At 37.7% G+C, this 27,735-nt stretch overlaps 1 protein-coding gene across 1 annotated transcript in view; it reads right to left on the bottom strand.

Annotated features, from left to right (window-relative positions):
• The window catches only part of ZDHHC21 (zDHHC palmitoyltransferase 21), a 61,730-nt gene that overhangs the window by 22,051 nt on the left and 11,944 nt on the right, over positions 1 to 27,735 (bottom strand). The window contains exons 4-5 of the mRNA XM_006163838.3: positions 21,028 to 21,139; positions 16,769 to 16,907 (exon numbers count right to left, since the gene is read on the bottom strand). Of these exons, the coding sequence (XP_006163900.1) occupies positions 16,769 to 16,907; positions 21,028 to 21,139 (251 nt within the window). The remainder of the gene's footprint in view (positions 1 to 16,768; positions 16,908 to 21,027; positions 21,140 to 27,735) is intronic.

Raw genomic sequence — 27,735 nt, 5'->3', positions numbered from 1 at the left:
AAGCCAAGCCTCCAGGTCCGGGACTTGAACCATGGTCAGCCATGTGGGAGTCCAGGACCCTTAACCACCATGCCACTTGCTGGCCCTGTAAATAGGCTATTTATATAGTCATAAAATAATGGATGAAAAGAGGCTCAATACCATCAGTTATTAGAGAAATATAAATCAAAATGCAATGAAGTACTGCTCACACACACCTAAATGGCTAACATTAAGAAGATATAAAATAGCATCAGTGAGGTTGTGAACCAATCTGAACTTATATACCCTGTTGGTAGGAGTTTAACTTGATACAACTACTTTGAAAAACTGTTCAATAGTATCCAAAGGAACGTACACATAACCTTTCTTCCTTTTTTTAAAGAGGTTTTTGCTATAGGGCATGTGCATTCACCAGAAAGACAGAGAGAGATAAAAAGAAAGAAAGCGAGAAATCACCCCCCGGGGAGATGGCCACACCGCAATCCCTTCTCCTCCTTTCTCCTCTTGGGATCTTGGGCACCCATGTACATGCACCCAGCATGAGTTTAAGCCACCGAGTCCGGGACTCGAACCGCAGTCGACTACATGGGAGTCCAGTGACATAGCCATTGCACCATCTGCTGGTCCCTGGAATATGCGTATTTCTAAAACTTATGCATAAATTTCAAAAAAATATTTTGCATCAGAATAAACTGGTACTCTAATTCCATTTCTCCACAAACTTCAAATTTGAAGTCCTTCATATTATTTTTTAGAAAAAAGTTACTCTTTGAAAATACATTTAATAAAATATAAAGTAAAATTTAGTTACAAATGTTCTATGGGAGAAGAAACAGCAATAGTCATGAAAGATAACAGAAAAGAATCTAAGTGACACAGGAAAACAGTGAGAGGAAGAGTCAAGTGGGCGCTCTGGCCTCATCCATCACTTTCTTCCTGGCCCACTCTGATCCAACCACACAGAACTCCTTGCTATTTCTCAAATGTTGTATATCTTGCAAACTCCCACATCAGGGCCACTCCATTCGTTCTTCCAGGAAACACTTTCCCCAGACTCACATAATCTTAGTCCCTCACCTTCTTCAAGTTTCTTCTTAGATATCACCTAAGAGAATTTTTCCTTAGCTGAAGTACAAAAACCCCAGTAATCCCCATGTCCTTGCCCTGTTTTATTTTTCTCACAGAACTTATCTCCATATGATACATATTTACTCATTTATTTTTTCATTATCTATCTCTCTTAGAAACAGTAACATTTCTTCTTTTTCTTTAATGTCAAAGGCTGCATGCACACTTGAAAGAGAGAGAGAAAGCAACAAGTTCCCCCGCCTCCATGAGGACTGGTCATACACCACCAGTTCTCCATCCCATTAGGCTCCTGAGCACATGCACATGCAACCCTGCGTGGTTTTCAAGTCACTGCGAATGGTGTTCAAATCCCTGCTGGTCATGTGGGATCTAGTTTCCATGGCACGCCACGTAACCACTGTGCTATAGAGTGAGTCCAGAGTATGTATGTTTCATGGAGATGGGGATTTTTGCCTGTCTTGTTCAATGATGAGTCTCTGTAGCTTAAAATGAGCTCTAGTTCATGGCAGGGGCTCAGTAAATATTTATTGAGTGAAACGAACGAATGAATGAAAATGAAGAAGAAATCTAGATAAGAGAACAGAATCTCATTCCCCAACATGTAAAGAGACAGACTACTACCCAGAGATAGTTACACATGTGCAATTGCAGAGATAATCAGAGAAATACGTAGGCAAAATGAACACACGGTCATGTCTTCATACACAAACAAGTGGAGGAAAGGGGCATTTACATGAAGTAATATTCCTATACTGCTATCTGGTAGATAGAATTATATAATTTAAAATTTGAAAACTGTTACATGCAAGAAAGTGATAAGAGCACTGTCTTTTGATACAAGCTAAGTAAAAATAAGCCAAGAGTCAGATTTGGCTCTCTATGATCCATCGAATGATTCTTTCCATACCTGGCCTGTGAATTCCTTGAATTCATTCCTTCTTATAATCTCAATCCAAATTCTAAAAATACATCCTGCACTGTATTTATTTCCAATAACTATACCCATAACATAATCACAAGGTCATGTATGCCACCCTCTGAACACCATCTCCCATGTTCTGAGCTAAAGCCCTGCAGATCATCAATGTCAGATAATTCTCAACCTCAGCTGGATCCACTATTTCACTGACCCAGCACTGTTTCATCACCCATCCCTGGCTCCCCCAATGCATTCAACTCACTATCTGCTGACATTCCTTATCCGTTGGTATAGTTTCTCCTCCAGTATATCAACTTTCTTGACGCGCTCTCTCTCAGCACGGTTTTCCTCCTGCTTCACAGGCTGCAGCTTCTTACTCACCCATCTTGCTCTTCCTAATCCTTCTGATTTTTGAAACTTAACAGTGCCTAGGGCTTGTTCTTCAGAACTCTTTCCTTCTCTACAGTCACTCTCTAGAAAATATTCAACCAACAGCATTAAATATTTTTTTTTTATTTAAGTAGAAAGAAAAGAAAAAAGGAGCCGAACCCCTTTTATTTTCTTTGTTTAAAATCAAACAGAAAACAAACATCAATTCTGTTGTGCACTAACATCTTCAAAGTACATCGTTTGTACAAGAGAAGGACTAAGAACAAAAATGTGTTTTCAAAGATCCAAACGTAGGTGAGTGAGTGAGCCTCTCACACAGCTTTCCGATGGTACTTGGGGGAAGCCACTTCATTATCACTGGCACTCAACAAAGTTGCAGAATTCTTTGCCAGGTACTTTAGAAAATCGTAAAGATAATTCAATAATAAAGCAAGGCTCTTCTCATCAGAGGTGTACAGGCCAACATCACACCAATCTGTACAAATAATCTAAGTAGGTGAGCTCCAAACACCTGGGACATAGGCTCATCAGGGTGATCTGCAAGGATCTCGGCATACTGTGGTCTCAGACTTGTAGAGTAACTGAGTGCCCAACATGACGCTGAAGTGTTTTCATCCCTGCCACAGCTTCATCAACAGCATTCTCCTTATTATCTGTGTTTCCTTGAGATTTCTTATAATTTGCATAATCCTCCAGAATGGAATCCACATTCTTCTGAGCAGGAAGATAAAAGAGCTGGTTTTGCCTGGCAATTAAGTCCCAGTCATCAACAAACCATGGTTTTAGCTCTTCAGGAATCTTTATCTTCAACTCTGTCCATGAATGTTTCCTCATTTTCAACAGTGGGATCTACCCGGACCCTTTTATTCCGAGGAGGCTGAGATGTCTCACTGGTACTGCCACCAACTTCATTTCCGGATATTTTCTGTTAATTCTTTTTTGTTTCCACTTCAATATTTTTCTGTTGTAGACAAGATTCCTCTTTCCTGGGGCAGCCCCTCTCATCTTGCTCTCTGCACACTGCTCCTGATTGGCTTTTTGAAGTTCTCACTGTTTCTGCAGATTGATGTCCATTTATTTGAGTACTCTGCTCTCTGGAACCCATTCACCCCAATTTTTATTCCAACCACTGTACTGTATAAAAGTATTTCACTTGCTTATTCTTTATGGCAACTTTCACATGCTTTGCTTCATAAAGAAGAGCTCCATGAAAACACAGCACTCTCTCATCCTCTTGAAATTTAGGCTTCAGATTCTGCATCAGCGCCATTTCTAAGTGATTTGCAGCTGCCTCTTTCTCCCACCACTCCCAACTCACAGCATTAAATAGATCTTTATTAGAGAGTTCCCAAATTTATATTAATGGCTCAGACAACTCCAATGAAATCCAGATTCCCATATCTAGCTGCTTAGTTAACATCTCCTCTTGGATGGCAAACAGGTGCTCAAAGTAAACATGTATAAAGCTAAAACCTTTACCTTCTTCCTAAAACCTACATTTCCCTGGGACCCCCTCATTTCAGCTATCACCATTCTTCCAGTTGTTCAGGCCATGAAACCTTACAATTGTCCTTGACTTTTCACTTTCTATCTCATACAAATCATCACCAAAGCCCGCTAGCTCTTTAAACTGTAACAGAAGATCACTTGTTAACACTTCCACCACTGCCATAATCACCTTATGCCTGAACAGCACTTTAGGCTAGCAATGGTCTTCCTGCTGTACTGCAGGTCCCTCAGTTTATTCTTCACAGCAATCAGAACTTTCTTCCTAAAATGTAGATGAGATTGTGTAATTGCTTAAAACCCTCTAATAGTGTCCAGAGTTCTAATTACTAAATCACTAAACTTTTTTTTTTTTTTTGAGAGGTTTTGCTATAGGGTGCGTGCACTCACCAGAAAGACAGAGAGACAAAAAGCGAGAAATCACCCCCCGGGCGGATGGCCACGCCACAATCCCTTCTCCTCCATTCTCCTCTCAGGATCTTGGGCACGCACGCACATGCACCCAGCCGCAGAGTCCAGGACTTGAATCGTGGTCAACTACATGAGAATCCAGCGACATATTACACCAACTGCTGGTCCCGTCCAATTACTAAACATTTTTTTAAGAGAGATTTTGCTATAAGGCACATGGGCTCAACAAAGAGACAGAAAGCAAGAAATCATTCTCCAGGGGGAATGGCCACAACGTAATCCCTTCAGTTCCATTCTCCTCTTGGGATCTTGGCCACACACACATGCCTGGTATGAGTTCTAAGTCATTGGGTCCGGTCTCGAACTGTGGCCTACTGGGTGGGAGTCCAGCAATGTAACCATTATGCCACCTGCTGGACCCTCCCAGTTACTAAACATTTTAACTAAACAAAGTCCTACCTCCAGTCACTGCCATTCTCCTTTCAGGTCCTATTACCATCTCCCTTACGCACTCCACTCAAGACAAACTAGCCTCCCAACTGTTCCTTGAAAATGTTCAGCATGCTCCCACCTCAGGGGCTTGGCATGGGTCCTTTCCCCTCTCTGCAATGCTCTTCCTCCCCAGGAACAGTGACTGGCTTGAGTCCCAGATCTCTGCTTAAGTGTCACTATGAGAAAGCCTTCTGTGACCACATCATCATGATCACTCTCCGTTCCCACACTGCTTGATTATACTTCATAATACTTATCATGTTTACCATATAGATGCTTATTGCCTGTCTCCTCCATTAGCTTATAAGCTCTTAGATGAAGGTACTTCTTTGTTCACTGCTACAGCCTGATAGTCTAAGCGAGGGGCTGGCACACACAGAGGCACTCAGTAATATTTACTGGATGACTCAGTAATATTTACTGGAGGACTGAAGCACTGTTCTTCACAATTTGAAAAACAAAAAAGAACAAAACATAACTGTGTTTTACAAATAAAACTTTCACATATAACATGACTATTTATCAATCAGTTTATCTATGAAGCAAGTTTTATTGAGAAATTTTGCTTTATAAGTAGTTTCCTTTGTTTTTATGAAACTAGTCTGAAAACTAACAACACATGCTGTATTTGTGATCTTACTCCAACTGCATGGTTTCTCAGCCTCTGCGCTACTGATACAAGGACTGGATCATTCTTTGTGGTGTGGGGCTGCCTAACACACTGTAGGGTATTTAGCCGCTTCCCTGGCCTCTACTAGGTGCCAGTAGTACTCCCACAGTTGGGATAACCAAAAATGTCTCCAGACTTTACCAAATGTCCTTGGGACCATTGTGTTCCTCCTCCCCATTAAGAATGACCAGTGTACCATTGGTAAGGGATTTGGTTTTTCCTCTGTTGTTCAGAATAGGAAATAGCTTAGATCTTTTCAAGATGACTAAAAAAATGACTTCACATGCTGAGGATAGGTTCGTGTGGCAATTACTCTTGCATTGAACTAAATAATTTTACTCTAACCCTAAAATAAAATCTCATTATATTTGTATGGTTATCAGCACTTTTTGGAATGGGCCTTAGGTTAAGTTTATTATATTCCAAAATACAGACAAATAATTTGAAGGCTTATTCTGTACCTTCTCCCTTCACTACAGGTCAAATATACTTTTTCAGTCTTATTACAACCTAATGGAAATTAATATCTAAAGAAAACAAGTGCTGCTTAACAGCTCTGATGGCTATCATTGAGTATTCAGAATCATTCATTAGATTTTTGGTGCAGACATGTATGCAACTGTCTTCAAGAGCAAATTTTACTGATTACGTGCTTGCCAGGTTCATAGCAGAGGGTAAAACAGATCAGAAAAAAAAATCTGTCTGCCTCACTATATTTTAGCAGTAAAAATTCTGGAAGAGTTGAAAATGCAGAAAGAGAACAGGGTGACATATTTTCTTGCTGCACTTACCATTACTGCAGTGCTGCAGTGTTTGGCCAAAGGACAAGAATAGTGAGAGAGTAACACTGCTGCCATTTTTAACCATCTGAACTCAAAGTAACTGAGACAGTTCCACAGAGAAAGAAAAATTGCTAAATCTTCTACGCTAACTGCTGTAATATTTTTATAACTAATTTGCCTCTATGAACACATTTAATGAGGGCATATATTCAGTCAACCTGGTATTGCAGGGCAAGGTCAAGATATAAGGTATCTGTGTTCCACCTGTCACTAAAAGCACAGAAATTACGTTGACAAATAGAACTGACAGTTGTTAAAATAATGGCATAGTCTTCTTTCTTTACAAACAGAAACTGCATGTCTGGCATATTCTTTTCAAGCCAAAAAAAAAGCATCACCAAGCACGATATCACTACTAGCATCTACTAGCAAGATACACAAAGAAGTCAAATTACTGTCATACTAACATTCAAACTAATTTTCATCTCATAGCCATCTTAATTCCACACTATTCTTGACTCTTCTTGCCAAAGATCCAGAAAGGTAAATAAATTTCAGTAGTTTTATCCACTCTCCAGTGACCAAAGTAAATGAATCACTTGTAGATACTAAGAAAACAAAGCTCCTTAGGTAAAGTCTATTTTTTTTTTTTGTAACAGCAGAAGTACTCAGGCTACTTTAAAATGAACTCTATGAGAAAATTAAAATGGATTATATGAAGAGATCTACCAGTATTCAAAGCTCCCTGCAATCAAGTCTTCTGTCTACTTCTATTCGTTGTTAGCCAAAAGGCTAGGCAAGTAACTCTGTGGCACTGTTCTATCTGACATAAATCCCTAGCAACGCTATTAGACATCAGCCAATCGGAATAATAATAATGTACCTCCCTCACAGAGAAGTTGGCTGAGCTGCTCATCATTATTTATTTTCCTCTTCTGAATACTGGCAGTATGTCCTTTATTGAAACTCCCTCCCTTTTCTTCCCCTTCTGTCACCCCCTGCTCTCATAGCCTTAAACATAATTTAGCATGTTCGTATTTGCCCTTTACATAAAAATATGTATAAAGTAGTTAATTAGAAATTATCTGAATCTACTTCATCTAAAAACAATGTAAAAGATGTAACTTTAGAAGTGGTATGCCACAAATGATTAGCTGCATAATCTGACACTAATAGCAACAATTTATTGGGGAAAAAAAACAACAACTATATTTCCTCATGTAGAGAAATAGTATTTGATTTTTTAAGTTTATTTACTTATTCCTGGAGGAAATAAGCACCCTGGACAGAGTCTTCATACCATGATCTTCCCTGCCACCCTGGAGGCAGCGAGGACTGGAAACACATCTGCAGGCATGCCCAGTATACTGAGGCAGACCTGGGAAACAAACCCAGAGCCTCCCCACATGGTCTACAGCATCTCCGACGGCGCCCCACTGCCTGTACCACTGAGGCTAGGCCAGCAGGTGTGTATTTTTAAAAATATTTTTATTCTACTACCATTCCTCTATAAGATATAGTTGACCATCGTTGTGTTAGACAATGAGTTACCTCAATAAAATACAAATAGCAAATTATAAGGTTCACTGAACCTTCTCTGAACAGCTGGGATTTTCTGCTGCTTTAGTATTTTGTTTTTGTTTTTCCAAAAGGGGTATACACTCACCAAAGAGATACAGAGACAGAGAGAGAAAGTGAGAAATCACCTGGGGAGATGGCCACACTACAATCCTTTCTCCCATGCTCTCGAGACTTTGGGCATGCACACATGCAAGTGCCTGGTATGATTTTCAAGCCACGGTCTGGGATTCGACCCACAGAGTCAGCCATGTGAGATGCAGCATCTTAACCTCCACACCATCTGCTATTCTGATGCATTAGCATTTTTAATCTGTATTTAAAGTTTTTATAAAACCAATGGTATAACAATGTGCTAAAAAAAAAATTCTTTAGGAAAAGATCCAAGAAGCGGAGTGAGCTTAGTACTCTATACAAGAACATAACTTAAAAGCAGATAGAAATGGGTCCAAATCAAATCTCTGCCAAGTGGTTATTCCACGACTGGAAACCTTAGTGAATCTCTGATTCTCAGTCACTTTGCCCGTAAAGTGAGAACCGTATTATTTATTCTCAAAGGTGTATTTTAAGGAAGTAGACATTGTCCACTAAAACAAATAATATAAAAGTCATGAAAATGTATGACTAATAAAATACCTATTAATCAAATATAATAATTTTTTAAAGTTTACTCTTTAAATGTAGTTATACTTTCCTTCATAGAATTTAATTAAAAAATTGTAAGGTGTCCGGCAGGTGGCGTGGTGGTTAAGGGCACTGGACTCACACATGACCGACTGTGGTTTGAGTACTGGAACTGCTTGGTTTCTTTCTTTTTCTCTCTGGCCAAATTAAAATAAATAAAGTTAAATAAAATAATTATTTTTTTAAGTTGTAATTTTCTAGAACTGACTTTGGTAAACAACCAGTACACAAAATGCAACGTTTTTATTTTTTAGTTTCTTGCAATAGGGCACAAGCACCTGGCAGAGAGACAGAGAGAGAGAAGGGGAAAGTGAAGAATCATCCTCCAGGGCAGACTGCCATGCCACAACCCCTTTCCCTGCATTTTCCTCTTGGGATTTTGGGCATACACACACATGCATCTGGCATGATTTTCAAGCTATCAGGTCCTGGACTTGAACAGCAGTCAGTCATGATGCAGTCAAACGCCTTAACCACCATACCACTTGCTCGTCCCATTTTTTTTTTAATAACTTAAAAACATATCAAATGACTAGGCACCTACTTATAAACATTTAAAATAACTATGTGAAACAGTCAATTATGGACATTGGTCAAAGATAAAAGTTAATTTTCTTCAAAATCCACCTGTTTTACTCCTTTAAAAATGCCAAATCATCCCCAAATTCACAGATTTTAAAATATCTACAATAATTTTCACCCCAAAAACTACTTAAAAATATTAGTATCAAGAAGAGTTTTAAGTAAAATTCAACATTATATTGGCATTACAAATGTAAATAATAGTCAAATTTACTGCTTAATATTGAAAAAAATTCTCTGAACATCATAAAGGTTGTAATCTTTACTAATTTTGTGATTTTAACAAAGACATTTAAATTTATTACTACTTATTTAGAAACCTATTACTCAAGTCTCTATAATTTTTCTAGATTGGATTTTCTTCTAATTGAGAATTTTAAAAAAATTTAATAACTATTTTCAAAGACAATAGTATGTACCAATTTATTTTAGGTCCATATGCTTTGTTTAGTACAAGACTTAGAATGTAAATAAATATCTACCAGCTGGGAAAACAAATCCTAAATTTGGGCACTGATTCTAGATGAAATATAAATTCCTTATCTCCTAACACTTCTTAGTCCTTCCTCCTCTCAACAAAGAACTTATTCAAATACTACATCAAAACTTCAAAGAGCAAAAACTTATAAGTTATTGAATGCCCAGGACAGATGGATATTTTTAAAGTAAATATTAAGAAGAAGAATTCTAAAGAGTCAGCCAGGTAGAACAGTGAGTAAGGCCGCTGGATCCCACATGGTCTGCTACGCTGTTCTAGTCTTGGATAAGATGGCTTAGAAAATAAATTGGAGCATGTGTGTGTGCTCATGCCCAAATCCCAAGAGGAACATAGAGAAGGAACTGCAGTATGGCCATCCCTGGGGAGTACTTTCTCATTTATTGCTCCCTCTCTCTATCTCTCTCTAGCAAGTGCACACAACCTACAGCAAATTTTTAAAAGAAGAAATCTTAAAAAGTGTTAAATTACTAGCAACGTGGTAACTGCAAAGAAATTAAAATAATATAGCACAGAAAGAACTCTCCTGAAAACAATAAGAAATGAGAAAGAAATGGAAGAAAATCAAGCTCCTAATCTTCATTTCCCTGAATATGTAAAGAACCTGCCTTCTCTTAACTGTCTTTCTCATGAGCATCACCATTGTGTATCAATTGTCTAATGAATACAGGTTAAGTGCCTTATAACAATGGTCAAAAGGCAACCACTTTGTTTTCCTTTTGTCTAGTGAGTAAACACTTTCATCTTAAAAAAAAAAAAAAATATAACAAACACCTAAGAATTGTTAACACTTTCATTTCTAACTCAGAGAATAAGTACCTGGCTTCAGAATTAAAAGACAAGCTAGAAAAGATGCTATGCTGCCATCTATCTCTTTAATTGGGTAAAAAGAAAATGTAGACTAAAGCTTTCGCTTCGGTCTGACTGACAGATGAACATGGGGTCAAAGTGCATGGCACATTTAAGCTGTGTCATTACTGTCATGAGAAAAATGAACATAATACAATCACTAATACAATCCCCAAAGACAGTAAGGGACCTTTGGGGAAAATAACAGAAAAGATAACAAGGTGAATGAAAGAAGTTTCTGACACTATCTGGTTAGCTTTATGCACATAATCGTTTTTATTGTTTATTTTAGAGACAAATAAAAGGGACACAGGGAAGAACTTATTTAAAAAAAAAAAAATGGATAGAGGCCAAGTAGTAGTGAAGTGGTAATGCAACTGGACCTGTAAGAAAAAAGGTCCTGGGTTTGTGTCCCAGGACCTCACTGAACACTTCCATGCCTGTGATCCAGGCCAGATGGGACGGGGTGGAACAGTCCCGGACAAGTTGGCTTGGAAGTTAAGATGGGAGTGTGTGTATGTGCACATGTCCACAATTACAGGAGGAACAGGGGCAAGGGTGAGGACACTGTTGGGAGTGCCTGTATTGCTCTCATGAAAGAAATAAAAAAAGCTTTTATAAAACTGATGGGGCAAGATTGTCTGGCAAGTACTCCACTGTGAAACATTTCTTTTGGGGGTTGTAAGGGAGGCTGAATGGTGGCACAGTGATAAAACATGACACTGTGAGACAGACCCACATGGGAGTTTCCTGGTTCACATCCAGAGACCTCCCTGGGTAACTGGACGCCTATTGTGCCTGTGATCTGGGGCTGGCTAAGGCTAGATCATGGCATTATGACTCTATTAGGGGTGCTGCCTCTCTCTCATGAAATAAACTATAAACATTTTTTTAAAAAGTATTGGGCCAGGGACCAGCAGTTAGCGTAATGGCTATGTTGCTGAACTCCCACGTAGTCGACCATGGTTCGCATCCCAGACCCAGTGGCTTAAACTCACGCCAGGCGTGTGTGCATGCGTGCCCAAGATCTTGAGAGGAGAATGGAGAAGGGATTGCTGTGTGGCCAACCCCCCTGGGGGGGGGGGGGATTTCTTGCTTTCTGTCTCTCCGTCTGTCTCTGTCAGTCTGGCCGCACGCAATATAAAAAAAAAAAAAAAAAAAAAAAAAATTATCGGGCCAGCCTGTGGCCTGATGGTTATGTGAGCTAGACCCCACAGTCAAAAGCACAGGTAGACTTCTGACTCAGAGGCTTGAAACACATGCCAGGTGCATGTGTGCCTGCCCAAATTACCGAAAGGATGGGGAAATGGAGAAGAGATTGTTATGTGACCAGTCCCATAAGGGGTGCGTTCCTGCTTAAACCCCTCTGTCTCTCTGTACCTTTCTGGTGAGGGCACACCCTTCTTGCAAAAAAAATTTTTAACTTTTTTTTACAGTGCTAATGGTAGTCGTGGTGACTACCACTACCATACTAAAGTTAATGAAAATAATGTTCTATCTTTATTCAAAAAACATGTATAATCTTTAAAAGAATGACTATTGTAAAAACAATGTTTGGGCAACCCATGGTGTGGCAGTTAAGGTAGTTGGATCCCACATGTCCAATTGCACAGTTCTGACAACTTGAGAAACACTCCAGGCACAAGTGCATGCACGCCCGAATCTCAAAAGGACAGGGAAATGGAGGAGGGCTTATGGCATAACCACGCTCCATCAGGGATGCTCTCTCACTTTCCACACCCATTTGTCTGCCCCTATCTCTTGAATGAGCACACATGCCCCCTGGCAATTTTTTTTTTAAAAAAAGTTATATTACTTACCTTTTTTTAAAAATTTAAATTTATTGGGAACCAGCAGTTAGCGTAATGGCTATGTCGCTGGACTCCCACGTAGTCAACCGCGGCTCGCGTCCCGGACCTGGTGGCTTAAATCTCACGCCAGGCGCGTGTGCGTGCATGCCCAAGATCCCAAGAGGAGAATGGAGGAGAAGGGATTGCGGCGTGGCCATCCCCCCTGGGGGGTGATTTCTCGCTTTCTGTCTCTCTGTCTCTCTCTGTCTGTCTGGCGAGCGCACGTGCCCTATAGCAAAAACCTCTCCAAAAAAAAAAAAAAATTAAATTTATTTACATTCATTCACTGTATATCATTACAACATACAAAATGAGATTTTCCATCCAGAGTACACTGCATATTGGCTCAATCAAGCACTTCAGCATACATATTATCATCAACAAATAATTTTTCTATTTCTTGTTTCCTATATGTTTTGCATTTATTTTTTTTCCTCGTCCTTGATTCTTGATTCCCTATCTCTTACCCTCTGCCATCTCCCACTCTCCTCCCATACTGTCTCTGGTATCTATGCTTGCTTTCTATACTGTTTTCCCCCACATTTTATTGAGTCACTAAAGATCTTAATTAATCTAAATATTTTCATAGCAAGCACATCTGATATATACATTTCTATGAACACAAGTCCAACTTTAGACATAAGCCTCAATGAGTAGAATGAATGTCCTATAAAGTAGGACCTATCTGCCATGTAGATGGTATTTTACAACAGATGTGACTAAAAACAATTTTTCCAATTACCACTCAAGCCTTTTTTTTTAGCGTTTCACTGTCTACCAATGACATCCTTCAAGTCTCCATTGGTTGAGCTCCACCTCACTTCCGAAGTCTATCACAGTCAGTTCTCTACTCTACCGCCACAGAAGTCTGGCACTGCACAACTCCACGGGGTACCATCTACATGGACATGATGTGAATGTTGCCTCCTGGAGTCGTGCAATTAGGCAACAGTGATTAGAATCATCCGGGAAGAAATTTTGAAAGAGAATGCTATTGCCACGGATACTTACAAGAAAACAGTTTGTACAAGACCAACCCTCCCACAATGAACATTATTAAAAGTCAGATAAAACCCAATTAATTAACAAGTAAATGGTGGTCTGAATCTCCTGGAAAGTAGCCAAGCTGGCCAGAACTTAAAAGGCCAAGATCCCAGGGAGAGCAGACATACATTAAGGTGAGTCCTACAATCTGTACTGCTTTTTACCTTAAGGTTCTTGCCAGTTCATAAGCAGTACTGAATGAAAGCCTAAGCAGAACTGATACTCAGGCCTTCTGGAACCCTGCAATCTCACAGGACCAGGAAACAACTGAAGGGCACAATCACAACAGCACCACTCAGTGTTTTAGTTCAGACTTCTGAAGGACTATACCATAAGAATAAAGGCAAACTGAAATTAGTCCTCCACAAAAGCATCAGAGAAATCATAAAATCTTTTTAAAATATCAATAAGTTCAATAACTGTTATCTTCCAAAAATGCTGTATTAAGGCCAATGTTCTATTATTTAGCATTAGAAGTGATTGTTATACATACCCCTGATTGGATCATGATAAGCCTTCGCTTTTTTCCTGCCCCCCCAAAAAAGAAAAAAAAAAAAAAACAAGAAAAAGAAATTATATCTGGAGATAAAGCACTCATCAACTAGATCTTCTATAATTTGTCACACAAAAGACCTAGTATCCAATAAAAACTTAAAAACTTGTCAGGGTTGCCAGAAGACAGTATGAAATATCTGGAAACTTAGAGGGAAAAAAGTCTATAGAAACAGATTCACAAGAAGATTTCAAGATTAAAGTTACCAGACATAGGCATTAAAATAACTTCAAAAAAAATTACAGGAAAACAGATGACACAATGGAGAATTTCACCAGAAAAATGATCTATAAAATAAAGCATCAATTGGGGCTAACAGGTGGGCATGGGGGTTAAGGTGCTAGACTCCCACATGACTGACTGCACTTTAAATCCCAGACCCAGTGGCTACACATCAGGCCAAGATTGTATTATTATGTTATTAAAATGTTATTTAACGTGTATTTTATTTAATCTCATTATTACTCACATTTTTCAAGTGAAATTACAACTCAAGAGTGGTTAAACAATGTGCCAAAGGTTTACATGTAAAAAGAAAAGCCAAGCTTTGGTCCTGGATACATATGGTTACAAAGCCAGGATCTTTCCATTACCAGAGTATGGCAAACAATATGAAGAGTCAGTTAATATTTTAGGCTTTGTAGATTAGAATGTCTCTGTTACAACTATTCAACTCTGCTGTAGTAGCACAAAAGCAGCCACAGACAATATGAACACAAATTCGAAACATTTTCTAGTTAAGTAATAAAAAGAGGTTAAAAGCTGAACTGGACCCAAAGCACACAGTTTGCCAATCCTTGCACTACTCTACAATGTGTTCCCTCTTAAAGAGCCACTATTGGGACCAGCAGTTGGTGTAATGGCTATGTCGCTGGACTCCCATGTAGTCGAGCACAGTTCGTGGCTTAAACTCACACTGGGCACGTATGCGTGCATGTCCAAGATCCCAAGAGGAGAATGGAGGAGAAAGGATTGCAGCGTGGTCATCTTCCCTGGGGGGTGATTTCTCGCTTTTCTGTCTCTGTCTCTTTATGGTGAGCACACGCGCCCTATAGCAAAAAAAAAAAAAAGAAAACCTCTCCAATAAAAGAAAAAAGAGCCACTATCAATTTTACAATAACACTATTATTTTTTTTAACTTTAAAAAAAATTATGATCTTAATCCTGCTAAACAATTTCATTTTAATGCTTATACAGACTCAATTATTTCAAACAGCTTACTCAGGGAATGTACAATATTTTATATTCTAACTATATAATACCAGTTATATACCAGAAACACCTATATTTGAAATTCTTCCCTTTCAACTTCTGTCAATTTATTAGTATCTAATTTTAATTGCTCAAGCTATATTTAATAAGCATAATCATCACAAGACTCACTAACATAGACAAACAAGAGCTACTATCTTCTTTCAATTTTTCAAAATGATCATATATACTAAAAAGATCCAATATGTAAGACTTCACTTTTTCACTTAAAAGTCTGTAAGTGCTATATATTCAAAGTCTATGTTAAATTTATTCCAAAATTTAACTGTATGTACACCACAATGCTTTATAAATATAAATAAACTGGTATAAACAGAAAAGAAAAATACACCTTTTATGTCAAGGGTTTTTTTCTTTCTTCACTCCTCCTACCTAGCTTACATCTTCACATGTCCATAGGCACATGCTCTCTACCTGTCTCTAACTCTTACTCTCTCACATACACACCCATGTGCACTCGGACACACTTACACACATACATAGCATTTTTTTTTTTGAGAGAGAGAAAGATTTTTGCTATAGGGAGCATGCACTGACCAGAGAGACAGAGAGAGAAAACTAAAAATCACCTCCCCCAGGGGGGAGGACCACACCACAATCGCGTTTCCATTCTCTTCTTGGGATTTTGGGCACGCATGCACACGCATGCAGCGTGAGTTTTAAGTTACCAGGTCTGGGACTCAAACCGCAGTCAAATACATGGGAGTCCAAAACCATTATACCATCTCTCAGTGCCCCATACATAGTATTTTTAAATTTTGACACTCCAAATCCAAATAAAATGCAAGGAATAACGGTAAAACAAACACCAGATCATATTCAAATCCAAAGTTAAATAATCACTTCCTACCTTTGTGGCTTTGGCACCTTACTTAAGCTCTATTAATCAGTTTCCTTATCTACAAAAGTGGGGAGGAAATTATACCTAAGTTATGTAGCTGTTAAGAGCCTTTAAAATGAAAATTAAAATGAGATTCCATAGCACAATGTTAATATACGGTCAAGGAATTAAAAGTTCTAGTTGCTGCTCTCATTACCACCACCACCATTCAGGGCAAATCTTAACATCTATTGGAGTTCCTCTACAAAATGACGAAAGCACTGTCTCAATGGCTCAGGTTGAGTACTACTTATCCAAAATGTTTGAGACCAGAAGTATTTTAGACTTTGCATATCTTCAGATTTTGGAATATACATAATGGTACTAAAGTCTAAATATTTAAAAATACAAAATTCATTTACATTTTATCAAGAATTGAACTGTTCCTTTGAAAACCTTTAAACCTTCAACTAATCCTATATTTGTATTTCTAAAAGAAACAAGAAGCTTTTTTCCTTATCATGGATATTTTTAAACCAAGACCATATATATATATTAAAAGATCTAATATGCTGCTTTCTAAAAAATGGTCACTTAACACTAACAAATAATAATAAACAGATCTGATTAAAAGAAAATGTCAGACTAGGTCTACATCCTCCATGCCAATATATTTTAGAATTCACCAATTTGGAGGGTTTTTAAAATTTTATTATCAATATTCTGTATTTAAGGAATGACATATTTATAACTGTATGCTATAGCCACTCTAACATTAATGGTTACAAACATTTCTTACCAAATTATGCTTTTTTAGTGGAAGAAAATAATAATAGTGGCAGAAAGAAAACATCAGTGCGTAGCAAGTAAGAAGTTCAGTGTAGAAACACAATTGCAGAAAAAGCCAGTGATTATCTTCACCAACACAATTGTTAATCCTGAAGGGAAAAAAATAAAAAAAGAAACAGTATTTTAACCTTTAATAAGATGTTCTCTTCAGGATCGGTAAGACTAAAAATAAACACAACTTCATATATGCTTAATTTCATGGACATAACTAAAACTACTCAAATCTAAAAGCAAAGCAAAAAATACAAAGAATGGATATAAATATACCATTTGACATTTGTATAGCATTTTCTATTGAATACTTCATGAAGGCAGTCCATGTATATGCTCCACCTTCCAACTCATGAAACCCCAACGTGGCAGGGAAAGTAGATGGGAGTCTCCTTGTTGCATTGATATGAACACAGAACAAAGGAAGTAAGCCACGAGCCAGAGGACACACCGTTAGCAAAGACGGGGCCCAGCGAGCAAGCACCCTCTCACCAGGATATAGCCCTGGATGATGACATCGTAAATGTAGAGAGCAACTTGAACGCTATGAAGCAAAATAATTTGAACTGACTACTCTGTCATAACTACAAAGCATTCTAATTTTTCTTACTTTAAAAATATATCTGATTGCTGAAAATAAAAATGTATTCAAAACTACAAATATGAGATGAATTAAAAATATTCATGAAAAATTGAAATTAAGTATAAGTTTATTTTGGATCAAAAAATTCATAATACATACATACTTCTTTCCAAATACACTTTCCCTGAACTTTCTCAAGACTACTTAGCTTAGAGTTACACTTCTACCAGTAATAGAACAGTACCCTAACCAGGAAAAATGATTAATGTTACAATCCCCAAATTTTCAAAACTAATTTAAGCTAAATATTTTATTGTTCCAAACTTATTTATTGCACCCAAATTTTCAAAATACTTTTAAATTCCAGCAGAAAACCCTAGTTCAAAACAAAAATTAACTTGTACAAAAGCCTTTCATTTCAAAGTACTACACTATCATTCTAAAAATGATGTGAAAGATTCCATTACTAATATAAATTGTTTTTAAGTGTGCAATTAAATTTTTCCTTTTTTAAAAAATAAAACATAGAACTGAACCGGAAAAACATCATAGAAACATTTCACAGACTTAAGAGTAAATGCTTGTTAAACAAGAAAATGTACTGTTTTGTTATTTGCAAGCAGAGCTATTAGACAAGTGTTCCTATGTATGAGAACCTCAACAGGCTCTTTAACAGCTATTGCCTGAAAGATGACTTATTCTTGTGCTATTCCGTGTCCAAGAAGTTTGAGAAAGCATGGGGCCAGCTGATGGTATAGTGGTTACATCACTGGACCCCCACATGGTCGACTGATTCAAGTCCCAGACCAAGCAGCTTGAAACACACTGGATGCACATGTGTACGTGACCAAAACCCTGAGAGGAAAATGGAGGAGAAGGAATTGCGGTGTGGTCTTCCCCCCAACCCCGGGGGGTGATTTCTCATTTTCCCTCTCACTGTCTCTGTCTCTCTGTCTGGCAAGCACACATGCTCTAAGGTAAAAAATCCTCTACCAAAAAAAGTCATTTGAAAAAACAATTCATCCAGGGAACCAGCAGTTAGCGTAATGGCTATGTCGCTGGACTCCCACATAGTCGACCGCGGTTCGCGTCCCGGACCCCGTGGCTTAAAACTCATGCCAGGCACATGTGCGTGCATGCCCAAGATCCTGAGAGGAGAATGGAGGAGAAGGGATTGCAGCATGGCCATCCCCCCTGGGGGGTGATTTCTCGCTTTCTGTCTCTATGTCTCTGTCTATCTGGCGAGCGCATGCGCCCTATAGCAAAAACCTCTCCAAAAAAAAAAAAAAAATCAGTTCATCCATATGTAAGAGTTCTCTTAACCACATTAGAAAGAAGTGAGAACACAGAAACTCTCCTTACTTCCACTTCATACATTCCCCTCATTCTCTAAATATCTTAGCAGTATTCTATTAAGGAATTCAATCATGAAAATTTTAAATCTGTTTAGATCTACCCTCCTTTCTCCTCTAATCTTTTCTATTTCCATTCTCCCTCTTACCATTATTCTGAGAAATTAACCGAAAATGTGGCTGCACAAGACCAAGAACCATAGACATCACCCCAGCGTTAGAATTTAGAAATGTTAGAAATAACCCCAATGTTAAACAGCTCCTTATATGGTCACCCAACAAGCTGCTCTTTATCCCTTTGAGAGAAGGGGAAAAAAAATTTAGTTTCTAACAAAATAATTCCTAGATGATTTTCTTTTTTTTTTTGGAGAGGTTTTTGCTATAGGGCGCGTGCGCTCACCAGACAGACAGAGAGACAGAAAGCAAGAAATCACCCCCCAGAGGGGATGGCCATGCCGCAATCCCTTCTCCTCCATTCTCCTCTCGGGATCTTGGGCACACACACACGTGCCCGGCATGAGTTTTAAGCCACCGGGTCCGGGATGCGAACCGTGGTTGACTATGTGGGAGTCCAGCGACATAGCCATTACGCTAACTGCTGGTCCCATTCCTAGATGATTTTTTAAAATTTTAAGCTATCACAGTCTTTCAAAAGAAAGCATCAGTATCTACCTGTACCATAAACATGTATAGTTTTCATTAACCAGAAACAATACTATAAAAAGTTCTTAAAACTGCGTTTTTTCAATGTAACTAAAACCTTTTTGAACATATTTCACCTAGCTTTTTAAAAACTGTTAGTGAGGACCAGCAGATAGCATAATGGTTATGTTGATGGACTTCCCATGGTTTGAGTCCCGGACCTGGTGGCTTAAAACTCACGCCAAGTGTGTGTGCATGCATGCCCAAAATCCTGAGAAGAGAATGGAGGAAAATGGAAGAGAAGGGATTGCAGCATGGTCATCCCCCCGGTGGGTGATTTCTTACTTTCTGTCTCTGTGTCTCTGACGAACACACAAGCCCTATAGCAAAAATATCTTCCCACCAAAAAAATAAATAAATAAACCTGCTAGTATTGTGACTGTAAACAGACCACTGAGGTTTAGAAAATAACTTGAAATTTAATCAGTTTAAATTCAAGGCACATTATTTGAACATCAACTACATGTCTTACACTACACTATTTTATTGATGGATTTAGATGATTTAAAACATTTTATATAGTAACAAAATGCTATTACCTAAAATGTTCATATTTTTCCCTAATCTCAGGAAATTACATAGCACTGAAATAATTAATCATAAAAACAAATTTCTATTAAAAGTTTGCTAATTAGCTATGCTATCAAGGAAATTATCAAAAATAAGGGAAACTCTAAACTGATTAGCACTATTAGGCAAAACTAAACTCTATCCTTAAGCCAATTTCAAACAAATGCAGTTATAAATATAAGAAGACTGTTATGTAGTTAACTTTGTATATATGCATGCATGTGGGTGAAAACAAATATATACGTACATAGATAACATTTATAAAGCGCAACACTATACCAGTTTAAATATTTATACAGAGAGCCAATGTTAGGAAAACAGAATTAAATACAATATCTTGCTCACAGATTTTGTGACAGCTTTGAGATGAAATACAATACAAAATTCTCACAGCATTTGTTTTCAAAAACTATTTCTCAACTGAACATTTTCTTTAAATATTACAAGGGAGCCCCCTGTTGACCAAAACTGCTGGCAGTGCAGCAGAATCAGCTAATTATCACCTATCCACATCTAACAGGCATATACTGTCAGTACCTATATCCAATATGTAATACCTACAAAGGCTTATGAGGTGAGAAGGGGGTAATAAAGGTACCTGAAATGGCGTATTCATTAATTAAACAAATGGAAAGGGAGATACAGTGGTATGTACATGTTTTATTATATTTAGACATAAAAGCTATTATTTAAGTATGGCCTATATTCAGATACTGTAGTAAGTGCTTTACATACAGCCTCATTTAATATAAGAACCTTAATCCCTGTGTACATTTAGATGTCTATTAATTATTGGTTTTCTGCTCAAATCTCTCCTTATTAGAAAAGACAGCATTTCTGTGGAAAAATTACAGTGGGAGTTGACAGAACTATATGATCAAACAAAGATATCCTTTTTAAAAACTGTCTAAGCATATAACTTTTGTTTAAACCTGCTAAGTCCCTGAATTTATTTTTCACTACCTTCTTTTCTTTTTCTCTGTTGCTAAAAGTGAATTATTTATTTCTTACCATGGACAGTGATGATCCATTCGCCTTACGCAGTGGCCACAGCGGCTGCAGTGGTGGGAACGTTTTGGTCTCATCAAATTGCATTTATTACATAACTCCCAGAACTCCCTTTCTAGAAAAGGAAATTAAATCAACTCAATGAAGTCAAATGAGTAAGGCTAAAATTTAGCAACAACTGTTTGGAAGATTTTAAGATAAGTTTTCAATATATATCTAAGAGATTTTCTTTTTTTTTTCAGTCTCCAGTGTCAGTGTATTTGATGAAAATGCAACTGTTCTATGTATGCCTTATTTTGTATGTTTCTCATTTTACACATTATAAAAATAACATTATTGTTATAGCCAAAGTAAGGGATTAAAAAAAAAAACAATATATTTGGGTTTTGGACATATTAATAGAATATAAGTAAAACCCAATAACAACACTCTAAAGTCCAACTAAATTATTTTACTAATACATTGTTTTATTTAAACAAGTTAATCTCTATAAAATTTATTTCCTAAAGGTTCTAAAAAATAAATAACGGAAGTCAATCTGTGGCATGGTAGTTAAGGCAGCTAGATCCCACATGGCCAACTCTTGGTTTACACACTGGACCTGGCAGCTTGAAAAACACACTGGGCACATGTGTACGCTTGCCCAAAACCCCAAAAGGAGGGAGAAATGAAGAAAAGATTGTGGCATGACCATCCCCGATAGCAGGTGCCTTCTCACTTTCTTTCTCCCTCTTTCTCTCTTTCTCGATCTCTCTCTGCCGAGCATACACACCATCTGGCAATTTAAAAAGAAAAAGGAAGAAGAAATAATGGTGAGTGTGGGTTCCAGTACATTAACAAGTTAAAATTAATCCTATAAATACATCAGAAAAAAACCTCTAAGCTCTCCCCCTCCCTTTTTAAGAAGGCATGTGCACTAGTCAGAGACAGAGACAGAGGGAGAGAAAGCACGCCCACTGATCGACGGTCATGCCACAATCTCTTTTTCTCCATCTCTCCCTCCTTCTGGGCATGCACACATATACACTATGTGTCTCATCTCAAGTCGATCCGGGACTCAAGCTGTGCGTAGTTGGCCATGTAGGATCCAACTGATCCGATATGAAACCAGTCCATCCTAAACAGTTTTATTTTTAAAATATCAGTCATTGCATTTGGGATGTATATGGAAGCAGGTTTGAGAAGAATGTCAGATGGATTTATCAGTATACTTTCAGGAGTGAAGAAGATCACAAAAAAATTGCTATTTAAGGGAAATAAAAGTGTTCTTTATAAAACTACCATCATGTACCAGTCACCTCTAGCCTGTTATGAAAGAGAATGAAATTAAGTCCTGTGCTAAAAAGGTAAGTTTGCATAAATAAAGAGAAAAAGCACTTGTTTACACTATAAAATTAATCAGCTCCAAAAGAGCAAAAAGGGAGTAATCTTCTAAGATTAGAGCAATTATTTTATTATATAAAATGTATCTTTTAAATATTGGATCATCTGAAAATTCATGATGTATTTTTCTGTGTAAAAATATATGACTTTTTCTGTGTAAAAATCATGACTTTTCCAACAACTGAGTATTTATTGAAATAAAATTTTACCTTTTCAAAAATCCTTAAATTTTTCATCACTTATGTTTTATTTTAAAGAAATATTTTATTTAACTTTATTTATTTATTTAAATTTGACCAGAGAGAGAGAAACAGATAGGCAGACAGACTAGAGAGGGAGGAAGGGAGAGAGAGGGGGAGAGAGAAAGTTAAGAAACCAAGCTGCCAGATCCGGGATTTGAACCACGGTCAGCCAGATGGGAGTCCAGTGCCCTTAACAACCACACCACCTGCTGGCCCCTTGCTGGCCCCTTTCATGACTTAGGTTTAAACTACCTAATAACCTCAATAAAAGTAAGGGCATGGTAAAAATAACCTAACTCTGTGGTTAGGACACTGGACTCCCACATGGCCAACTGTGACTTGAGTCCCAGACCAGGTAGCTTGCTTTCTCACTTTGCCCCATTCTCTCTCTCTCTCTGGTAAGCACAGGTACCCTATAGCAAATTTAAAATAGTAATAACAATAATAATGATAATAAAAAATAAATAATTCTTTTAAAAAATAACCTAAGTCCTATATTCAAAGTCAATGTAAGTACATGTGTGATCCTGGTGAGATACTAGGTGGTTACTAAATGTTTGTTCAAGTATAAAAACAAATTTTGAATGAGAAAAGGAAGGAGACAGCCCTGTGGCATGAAGATAAAGGTGGCTAGGTCCCACATGGCCCAAGAAACAAATATGGCATGTGTGTATGCATGCATGCTCAAAATCCAAAAAGGATGTAGAAATGGAGAAGAGATTGCTGCATGATAATCCTCTGGGGGGTTGCTTTCTAACTTTCCCTCATTCTCTGTCTCTCTCGTGAATGCACATGCTCTTTGGCAAATTTAAAAAAAAAAAGAGATGGGACAGCAGGTGGCATGGTGGTTAAGCTGCTGGCTTCTACATGGCTGACTTAGCAGGTCAAGTCCTGGATCCAGAGGCCTGAAAAACATGCTGGGCATCTGTGCGTGTGTGCCCAAAATCCCAAAGAAGAATGGAGAAGAAGGGATTGCAGCATTACCATCTCCTGGGGGTGAGGGGGAGTGACTTCTCACTTTCACTTTCCCTCTCTTTTTGTCTCTGTCTCCCGTGAGCATACAGGCCCCATGGCAAAAAAATGAAATATATATAAAATGAGAAAAGAAAAACCAGAGAGAAGATTCTAAATCAAAGTAAAAGAAGAGAATAGTATTCAATTTCCTTAAAGGAGTCCCTACTTGAGGAAAGGAAAGAAAATGTGCAATTGTAAACACCAAAGACCACTCTTCTGGACAAAAGCTACTCTGTAAAATAGGAACTGGCTATTACTCCACCACAGGTCACAAATCAAGCCTCAAAAAATGTAATACGTAAAAATCACAGTCAGTATCTTTTCTAGCCGTGATGGGAAAACAAAAGAAATCACCATCAAAAAGAACTGTGTAAAATAGATAAATACATGAAAACTAAGCAACACGCTCCTAAATGATTATTAGAGCAATAACGAAATTTTAAAAAAATGTTATTTCTTGAAACAAAAGCAAATGGTCCTAAGAGAAAAATTTAAGCAATAAGAATCCATATTTAAAAGAGAGAGAGAGATGGCAAACAACCTAACAATGCATTATGCACCAACCAGAAAAGCATGAATAAACAAAACCCACAAGCAGTAGAGGGAAAGAAATAATAAAGTCCAGAGCAGAAATATATGAGATAGAAAGCAAAACAATACAAAAGATCCATAAAGAGAAAAGTCAGTTTTCTGAAGAATAAACAAAATTGGCCCACCATTAGCTAGACTACCTTAAGAAAAAAAAAGAATATCCACATAAAATCAGAAACTGAGACCACAGAAATACAGAAGATCATTAAAGACCACTATAAACAATTATATGCCAACAAAATGGAAAACCTAGAGGAGATCATTCCTGGACATGTACAATCTACTAAAATTGAACCAGGAATAAACAGAAAGCTTGATCAGGCTAACAATAAATCAATTAGACTAAATCAGTAAGTCTCCCAACAATGAAAAGCCCAGGATTACATGGCTTCACTGCTGAATTTTATAAATCTTTTAATGAACTGACACCAGTTCTCAAATTATTCCAAAAGAGTCAAGTGAAGGGAATATTCTCTGAACTCATTTTACAAGGCCACCATACCCTGATATCAAAACATGTAAGGCCAAAACAACAAAAAAGGACAATTACAGACTATTATCTCTGGTGAACGTAGAAGCAAAAATCTTTAACAAAATCCTAGCAAACTGAATTTAGCAGCACATTGGAAAGAATATACACCATGACCAAGCAGGGTTTCTCAGGGATGCAAGAATGGCTCAACATACTGAAATCAACAAATGTTATACATCACATCAAGAGAAAGATAAAAACCATATGATCATATCACTTGACACTGAGAAAGCAGATGATAAAATAGGACATCCCTTTATGATTAAGACTCTTAACAGATTAGTTACAGAAGACACGTATTTCAACATAATAAAAGCTTTATATCATAAATCCTCATTTTTTTTTTGAGAAATTTTTGCTATAGGGTACGTGCACTCGCCAGAAAGATAGAGAGAAAGACAAAGAGATAGAAAGCGAGAAATCACCCCCTAGAGGGGGTGGCCACGGTGCAATCCCTTCTCCTCCATTCTCTTGGGATCTTGGGCACGCAAGCACATGTGCCCGGCGTGAGTTTAAGCCATTGGGTCCAGGACTCAAACCACAGTCGACTACATGGGAGTTCAGCAACATAGCCATTACGCTAACTGCTGGTTTCATATCACAAATCCTCATTTAACATCACACAGAATAAGAAAAAAATTGCAAGTGTTCCCTCTGAGAACTGGAACAAGACAAACACGTCCACTTTCTCCATACCTATTCAACATGGTATTGGAAATCATAGCTAAAGCAATCAGGCAAGAGAAAGAAATTAATGGCATCCAAATTAGAAAGGAGAAAGTAAAATTGTACCTGTTTGCAGATATGATCATGTATATAGAAGAACCTAACAAATCCACCAAAGAAACTCTCACAACTGATAAATGAATTCAGTAAAGTTGCAGGATACACAATGTATAAAAAATACTGGCATTATTGACATCAGTAACTAGCTGAAAAAGAAATCAAGAAAACCATACAGGGGCCAGCAGGTGGTATGGTGGTTAAGGCACTAGACTACCACATTCCTGACTGCAGTTTGAGTACCAAACCTGGTGGGTTGCTTTCTCATTTTCCCTCTTCCTCCCTCTCTCTGGTGAGCATACATACCCTATAGCAAATTAAAAAATAATGATGATGATGATGATGATGATGAATACAATTAAATAAATAATCCTTCAAAAAAAAATCCCATGTCCAATAGTATCAAAAAATAAATACACTTAAATTTGACCAAGGAGGCAAAAGAATGAAACTACGAAACACTGATGAAAGAAACTAAAGATGACATAAACAATGAAAAGATATCTCCTGGTCCATAGATTCAAAGAATCAATATTGTTAAAACATTGATACTACTCAAAGCCACCTACAGATTTGATGCAATACACATAAAATATCACTCTTCAAAGAAACTGGAAAATCGATCATACATTTTGCATGGAAATACAAAAGACCCTGAAGAGCCAAAGCAATCCTGTGCAAAAAGAAAAATGCTGGGAGCTGGATGGTGGCTCAGCAGTAAAAATGCACTGCTCTTGCAGGGCCAGTAGGTGGCATGGGACGCTGGACTCCCACATGGCTGACCGCGGTTCAAGTCTCAGACCCGGTGGCTTGCTTTCTCACTTTCTCTCTGTCTGTCTCTCCTGTCTCTCTCTCTCTCTCTCTTTCTCTCACTCCGTCCCTCTCTGCTCAAATTAAAATAAATAAATAAATAAATAAAGTTAATTTTTTTTTTTTAAATTAATGCAATGCTCTTGCAAGGCTGAACCACATTGGAAGGTCCTGGGTTCATGTTAAAGAGACATCCCTGAGCATATTGGGCTTGTGCATGCCCTTGATCCATCAACTGGCTGAAGCTGAGGGTGGATCACACCTTCAAAACCTTGTTAAGGGTGCCGTCTCTCTCTCTTGAAAGAAATAAATAAGGAAACAAAAACAAAACGAACTTGAAGCCATCACATTACCTGACTTCAAAATATTCTACAAAGTTAACAGTAACCAAAATCACATGGTACTAGCAGAAAAATAGGCAGATGGATCAATGAAGAATAGGTGAATCCAGAAATAAATCCATGGACATACAGCCAACTGACGTTTGGCAAATGTCCCAAGAACATTCACTGGGGTAAGGATAGTCTCTTTAATAAATGGTGATAGGAAAGCTGAATATCCATAAGCAGGAGAAAAAAAAATTGACCTCATCGCTCACCATAAGCAAAAATTAACTAAAAATCCATTAAATACTTAAACATTAAGACATGAAACCATGAAATTACTAAGAGAAAATATAGGGAAAATACTTATCATTCTAGGCAAAGATTTTTTAAATAAGACCTCAAATGCATAGGTAACAACAGAAAAAATAAATAGGATCACATCAAAGTTTCTGCACAGCAAAGGGAACACTGAACAACATAAGACATAACCCATAGAATGGAAGAAAGTATTTGCAAGTCAGACATCTGACCAAGCATTAATAATCACAATAGGGACCAATAGATAGCATAATGGTTCCATCGCTGGACTCCTACATAGTTGACTGCAGTTCAAGGTCCAAACCTGACAACTTAAAACTCATGCCAGGAGCGAAACTGGCCATGGACTGGCCAATTTCAACACACCTATACAATATTTTAGACAACTTTTGGCTAACCCAGTGGTGAATAGGAGAATATTCCATACACACTGTGAGTGCCACCCTCTCCACACCTGCAAAAGAAACACAGGCATGTGCACATACGCACATGTGCACACACACACACTATACATGACAGGGATACTGTTAACAAAAGTGAAATATTCATTATAATGTTCAAAAACTTCTATAGCCACATAAACATCAAGGTAATATTCCAATTTAATCTCTAAATTTGCAAGTAATGGGTCTTAAAAAATAGCAATCAGGACTTTACAGTAGGCTCCATAAGTGGCAGTCACTTAATTTAATTTTATAAGTAATTATTGCAT

The sequence above is a fragment of the Tupaia chinensis genome, unplaced genomic scaffold (assembly GCF_000334495.1).
Source record: "Tupaia chinensis unplaced genomic scaffold, TupChi_1.0 Scaffold143247_2, whole genome shotgun sequence".
Lineage (NCBI taxonomy): Eukaryota > Metazoa > Chordata > Mammalia > Scandentia > Tupaiidae > Tupaia > Tupaia belangeri.
Note: the sequence above shows the minus strand (reverse complement) of the source record. Positions and strands in the feature narration are given on the sequence as shown.